This window comes from Drosophila willistoni (genome assembly GCF_018902025.1).
Source record: "Drosophila willistoni isolate 14030-0811.24 chromosome 2R unlocalized genomic scaffold, UCI_dwil_1.1 Seg167, whole genome shotgun sequence".
Taxonomy (NCBI): Eukaryota; Metazoa; Arthropoda; class Insecta; order Diptera; family Drosophilidae; genus Drosophila; species Drosophila willistoni.
The window spans coordinates 17,865,192-17,871,782 of record NW_025814050.1 but is presented as its reverse complement, the minus strand read 5'-3'; the positions used below and the strand labels follow the sequence as shown (position 1 = coordinate 17,871,782).

General features: G+C 41.9%; 1 protein-coding gene across 1 annotated transcript; it reads left to right on the top strand.

The window, feature by feature from the left end:
- Positions 1-790: 790 nt before the first annotated feature.
- Positions 791-6,248, top strand: LOC6642601. The gene is made up of 2 exons (XM_002065275.4): positions 791-1,842; positions 1,904-6,248. Exons 1-2 carry the CDS (start codon positions 877-879, stop codon positions 6,218-6,220), a joined length of 5,283 nt encoding a protein of 1,760 aa, XP_002065311.2. The 5' UTR covers positions 791-876; the 3' UTR covers positions 6,221-6,248.
- Positions 6,249-6,591: the final 343 nt, after the last annotated feature.

Genomic DNA, 6,591 nt, shown 5'->3' with positions numbered 1-6,591 from the left:
ATGGCCGCACATATGTCAGTCAGTCTAATAAGTCACCCAAACTAAGCCCTAACGTTGGTGCCGGTTTAATTGAAATTTACAACGAATTTTCAAAAGGGGTGCCGGGGGGGTTGGATGGTTGTGGATGATGTGGGTGTGTTTTTTAGATGGATAAATGAATGAATGGGAGTTTACAAAAAGGTAAATTGTATTCCCAATGGCAACCGCTCAACTCTTTTGTGGCATATTAATTTCATATTTATGTATCGCCAAGCGGAAATGAAGTTAATTTTTGTTATACATTTTCTATTCGTGCGTCAATTTTAATGCGCAATGATTGTTGTTTTTGTTTCAGCATTTAGCTGACGCCCACGCCGGTTTCGTACATTTCCATTATATTTTGTTGTTTCATTAAATAAACAAATAATTCATAATAATTTTCATAAAATGCCACTTTAAGTGCGGAAATTGCGCAAAATGAAGCCGCATTTCAGGGGGCAATTGTGTGAATTTTGAATTTCAATTAACTGATGCCAGCTTTTAGGCAGCACAACAACAACCCAAAAAAAAAAAAACAAGTTGAGGCAATTTGAAGTTATAAACCGTTCGCAAGGACAAAAAGGTGAAATAGAAAAACAATTTGCATTGTTTTAAATTTCAAATAAATAATTGTATACCTGACGGGCAAAAGGGGTTACCATTCAGTTCTGGGAAAAGTTATGGTAAAATGTTGATTAGCTATTATTCAAAACTCAAATTTGGGTATTGTTAAATATGTCAAAATAAATTAAGTAAAATTCAGAGCACTCAAACTTTATTTTGTATGGCATATTCAGTAGCAATCAAGAAAAATCTAAATAAATATCATTTCCCGATAGCCGCAAATTTATTTCCATCATGCCGGCCCGTTTCGCTGCTAAAAAAAAGGACGATACATCACCGACTTCGACTCCTGCTGTAAACAGCCGGGAAGGACTTACTAACAAGGGTAAACCGCTTCGTAGTAATATGAAGGGTCAACGCAAGGCTACACAGGATGCGGAAGATCAGCGCACAGAAAACAGTGGTCAAGCCAAAAAAGCTTTGAATGTCGACCAAAGGGGTAAACGTCTGTGTCCACCACGAAAACATCCAGAGAGAATCACGACGAGAGAGAAAATTATACAAAAATTCAAGAACATTAATTTCTCACAACGCGACTCGGATGCACAGTTGACCGTACAGAATCTTGAGTTTCCCGATGCCAATATCAAACGTACGGAACTCCACAAAAGGGATGAGTGCGGCAAAAATGTGATTGCACGACGTACCGCATGGGACTTCGATAGTTCGAGTAATTCACATTTTCGCGATGGCATTGAGACGGTGAAAATGCGTCAAGGCAGTTGCACTCCAAGCAGTAATACCATATCGGCCGGCACCAGGCGAACGACAATGGAACGTGAATCAAATCGTTATCGTGGCATTGCTAATTCTTTAGAAATGATCGACTCTAAGCATAAGCATTCGGAACAACCAGTTAAATTTAATGGAGCCAAGTGGAAAAAGGCTTGTTCGGTTAGTTATGTGGCTGGAGCACCACGTGCCCGTATTGGTCGTTGTCCAGAGAATTACGAACAGTTGGCCAAGTTAACGGCGGCAAGGCAAAAATTCTTTCTGACACAGGATCCACGGAAGGCCAAGTGTCTAATCAATCCGGCTGCCCTGCGTCATAAGCGACTGTCAAAGGACCAAGAACACGATTTGATTGGCAAAATGGTTAAACATGGCGACAATTTATGTGCCACCACAGGATCAGAGACATCAGACACATATATTTGTGAGGTGTTAGACGTCCAGAATCCTTTGGGTCTGGATTTTCAGGTACGAATTCTGTAAACTGAATGTCTTTTACTGCTTTAACATGCGATTATTTCCCATCCAGGGCATGGACTATAAAAACAGTTATGAAAAGGACGAAGTGGATTTGCAAAATCAATTGCATTACTGGCGTATTAAGCGTTACATGCAGAGACGTGAAACGAAGAAAGCGACCAAGGATAAAGTGGAAGCCGAATTAGATAAAGAACGCATGTCGATACCACCTAGATTTCATACCACAATCAAGGATGAACTAATCGATGAGAACAGTTTGCCCCGTTCTCCCCGTTTTAGTGAACTCTATCGAAGCACAGACAAGCCGGATAATAAGAATAAGATCGAACGAGAAAAGCAACGCCGTGAGGCACGCTACAAAGAAATTTACTTGAAAAATAAACAGAGACAAGCAGAGCTTGAGCAGGAAAAAAAGAAGCAAGAGGCAGCCGCCAAGGAGATCCAAGCTCGTATGGTGGCTGAAAAGGATTTACAAAACGATGTGGCAGTTATCGATGATGCCATCGAGCGAAGCTTTCGCAAGCATGTCGACATTAAGCCAGTGATTAGAAAACGCAAAGTTTTTCCCAAAACTTTACAAGAAACGGAACGCCTGAAGTCTATGATGCACCGAGAGAATTGCATAGCAAGGGATAAGGCAAGAATTGCCCAACAATTCTATTTGGAGCGAACGGGGAAATTAAAGAGAATGCCAGATGTAGAGCAACAGTTGCGTTGCGAGGATAGCATTTTGGGCAGTGTGGCATCTTCGCACAGTGAGCAGAGCAGCGACGATGAAGACTACCTGCAAGTGGGAAAAATTGGTGAGAAATTTCAACTGCGAGGATTTCATTTCAAGCATGGTGATGGCCTGCGTGGTAAATTTCATCGACATCAGAAAATGGAGGGTAAACGCACAGTTAAGGGCTGTCTGACCCGTGATGAATGGCTCAATCAATTGGCACCCCGCAAGGAACCCATCAAACTTGATGTGGAGACTGGCATTACTAAGGTTCTCGATCCAGATGATCCGAATTTGGATCTTTTTCCACCAGAACCATTGTTCATTCATCGACGAGAGCGTCGCAGTGCAGTTAAGGAGTATATTGGCAAGCGACTGGGTCAGCATTATCATAGGCAATTGCGCAAGAATATTAAGATTGTGGCACCCAAACTTCAATACAATGTTAAGAAATTCAATTTGATTCGTTACGTTTTTCCCGAACAACAATTAGTTCCCGCTGATGATCGAAAATTCTCCGAAAATTATGATCTGATGGTAGATGCAAAAAAAGTGAATACCACATTGGAGTACATTGAGCTGAAGAAAAAGATGGCAAAGGCAAATCACCAGAAGAAGAAACGTGAACGTATGCAGCTACTTGGAATACCATGCGTTGGGAGCAAGCAGCTAAGAGCTCCAAATCCTTGTGAGGTGCAAGAGGAAGAGGTTGACCTGGATTGGGTGCCAGAGCCAGAGCCATTTCATAGTGAATATAATTATCGGCTTGATTCTTTGCCGAGATCATTATCCCAACGCCGTATAGATGACGATGATGATGACTCTCGTCGTCAAACTGGTGGCGGACATTCAGAGCCTCCCTATCGTTATCGTGGCAATATGCCGGCCCCGCCGTATCGTGAAAGAACCCTCATGATACATCCAAGACGACGGCGAGACTATGAAGGCGAACGTATTAATTCTTCTGAATTCAATGAGCACTTGAATGTCTCACAATTGCCAATGCTCGAACAGCCGCCACCGGATAGGGTAAAGTTTGCCAATGTACGTACCAAGAAGCGACCGTACACCGAGTTGTTAGAGGCTCGACATCATCACGACCATTGGTCACCCACGCAAGTGAAAAACGTTCATGTTCACTATCAAACCAAATGCGTTTATCCAGAGATCACCAAAGTCATACAGAGGGAAAAGGTGCCTATAGTAAAGTTTGAAAAGGCCAATCCACCGTGTGCTAAATTTGTCGATAAGGATTTAACCATGCCTGGCTATGATTTCGATCAAATAATAAAGGATCATTTGAGGGAAACGCGACAAGATAAAAAAGAAGCAGCTAAGGAAGTGGTGCAGGATTTGTGCCATCAGCATGATTTTGTCTTCCATTCACGCGATCCCGAGGAACTCGCTCAAGTGGATTTTCCTGGACGGCGGCAGTACTTGGATTTTCTGCGTGAGACCCGGGAGGCTATATACGAGACAAAGGATATAGAGCCCGGGGAAGAACGTTTATTGGTAGATCGTAAGGCAATTGTGGCTGAACTCGAAGAAGATCTTCAGAGTATAGAAAACTGTTTAAGCTCTCTCAGTAGCTCAGATTGTACGGATTTGTCAACAGACAGTGGAAGTTTTTTGATTTTAGAAGGCAAAACCAAATTGCCCTTGGAGTATATTAGAAAACCTTTGGTGCCCTTTGAGGAAATGCGTCGTTCTCGCTTTCAAGCTGAAATCATAGATGTCGATGCTGAAGAAGAGAATCCTTATCGACTATTACCATTTTCGGGTCAGCGTAAAGAGCAAGCTGCTCTATTGGGTCCAAAGGATACGTTTTTCACCTTTAGCTCACGTCTACGCAATGGCTTACGTTTGAGATTAGAAGTACCCGTGCCAGATGTACGTAATACTCTTCTTGGACCCGGACCAAAAAAATACTATGGAGCAGTTATAACTGATCTGGATGAGAATTATATAGAAGAGCTAAGAAGTCGAGCCACAATTAAGTCATTTAATTTTAAATCTGGCATTGAACTGCTCAAAGTGGCCATGCGTCTGAAATATGAATCGCTACTCATCCAGGGACAAATGGTTCGTACAAAGATCTATGATCGCATGAACGAACGGCATTGGGTCAATATGAAGAATACAAAGATTCTATATGAAGCACTCTTTGCCAAATGGCAGAAAAAGGAATACAATTCAGCCATGACAATGGTTTATGAAGTGAAATCCTATTATGAGACAACCGATCGATTGAAACAGGAATATCGCGAAATGGAACGTGAACTAATGATGCTCAATATGGATATAGTTTTCATAGAGGGTCATTGGATACGTTGCATAATGCTGCAGAATTTCCATTATCTGATGGGTGATCAAGAATGGCGCATGGAGAACGATTGGATACATTTGGTGTCCAAGAAGAAGCGTCATAAGAACACTGATGCCTCCGATGATGTAGACGAGGAGCAGGATATAGAGTCAGTGACTCAAGAGGACGATGAAGAAGAAAAATTGGAACTCGAATCGTATGACAAGTCCATTGCCAAGAGGGCCATAGTGAATATACGTGTGCGAGACAAGGATGATGCTTGGGCCATAAGAGCCTTTTACTATGATGTTTATATGAAGAACTTGCATCCCATACTTCAAGTATTTCCCGATGCTGCAGCTTTTCTTCATGGTATTGAGAATTTGAAAACGAAAACATTTATGTTACTGCTGGAAATGCATTTCACTTTGTCCATTCACACTGAACTGCAGGGTAGACTCGAGACCTTTATCGATTGGTGTGCCAAGGATCTAAAGGAGAAACAGGAGTATGTGGCCCGTAAATCGGCCAAGAAATATTTCATGGAAGATCGAGCCGTCGAAATGGAGAATCGTGTCCATCATTATCTGGATAAGCCCATAGCGAATTCATTTGCCGATGAAAGTTTCAATAAAAATCGTGCCATTCTTGCTGAAGTCTGGCGTCGTGTTGTGCCCGACAATGTGCGAGGCTCTGGCGATGCCATACCCAGTTCATCCGACATGGTGGCCGCCATTAGTGATGTGGTTATTGAAATTCTAACCAAATTCGAGCAAATGGATATCAATCGTGTGCGCGAGGTGGAGATGAATTTACGCAAACGTCGTCGTTATTTGGAGAAACTCTCATTTCAGGCCTATCAAGTGGAACGTCGCATTGACATCGAAATGAAAAAAGTACGCAGAAATTTAGAGCCACCATACAAACCGCCACGTCGAGTGGGTCGCCTGCCACGCCTCCATTTGAAGAAACGTGTTGTCAAAGAAGAGAAATTACCACCGGTTATATCCGAACATACACGCAACTTTATGCGAGCCTTCAAGGAGGACGGTGCAATTGGCGAGACCATGACCCATGACTCTCTAATGGTTGTCGACAATATGCAAGAGCAAATTGTTCCCTTCTATTTTGATCATTTCCTTAAAATCAATGGCTATTCGCCCAATTATAATTTTAAAACCAACATTGAGCAACGCGATGGACCCGAAATCAATCGCTTTCAAGTGCGTGATGTTATACCTGATGTTTTGCAGAAAGTTGAGAATTGGGAACTAATGCATAAGAAGATAATGGAGGAAAGTATTCAACGTAATCCAAAAATGTATGAAAATGTGAATTAATTATGATCATTTGACAATTTTTTCCTTTTTTTTTACTCTCACCTAATTCTTGAGTTTGCATTAAATAAAACAACAAAAAAATTTCAAGTACACACAAAGAAAAGAGTTTTCTGTTCTGTTGTGTCACCATAATTTCTCGACTTCTATTACCAAAGCAGCTGTCACTAAGCAGCTTCCCTTCATTGTCCTGCAAGTTTGAGTTGTTGCACCAGATGGAAGCAGCTGCAATGGCAATTCTCATTTTCTACCTGCTGTCCTACTTCATTGCCACTTGCAATGCCATTGGCTCTAGGCTTCATCATCCATCCTCCCACCCCGTGTCCCTTCAGGACTAGTTGCTGGTTTTTGCCATTCTTTTTGTATGTCGTAAA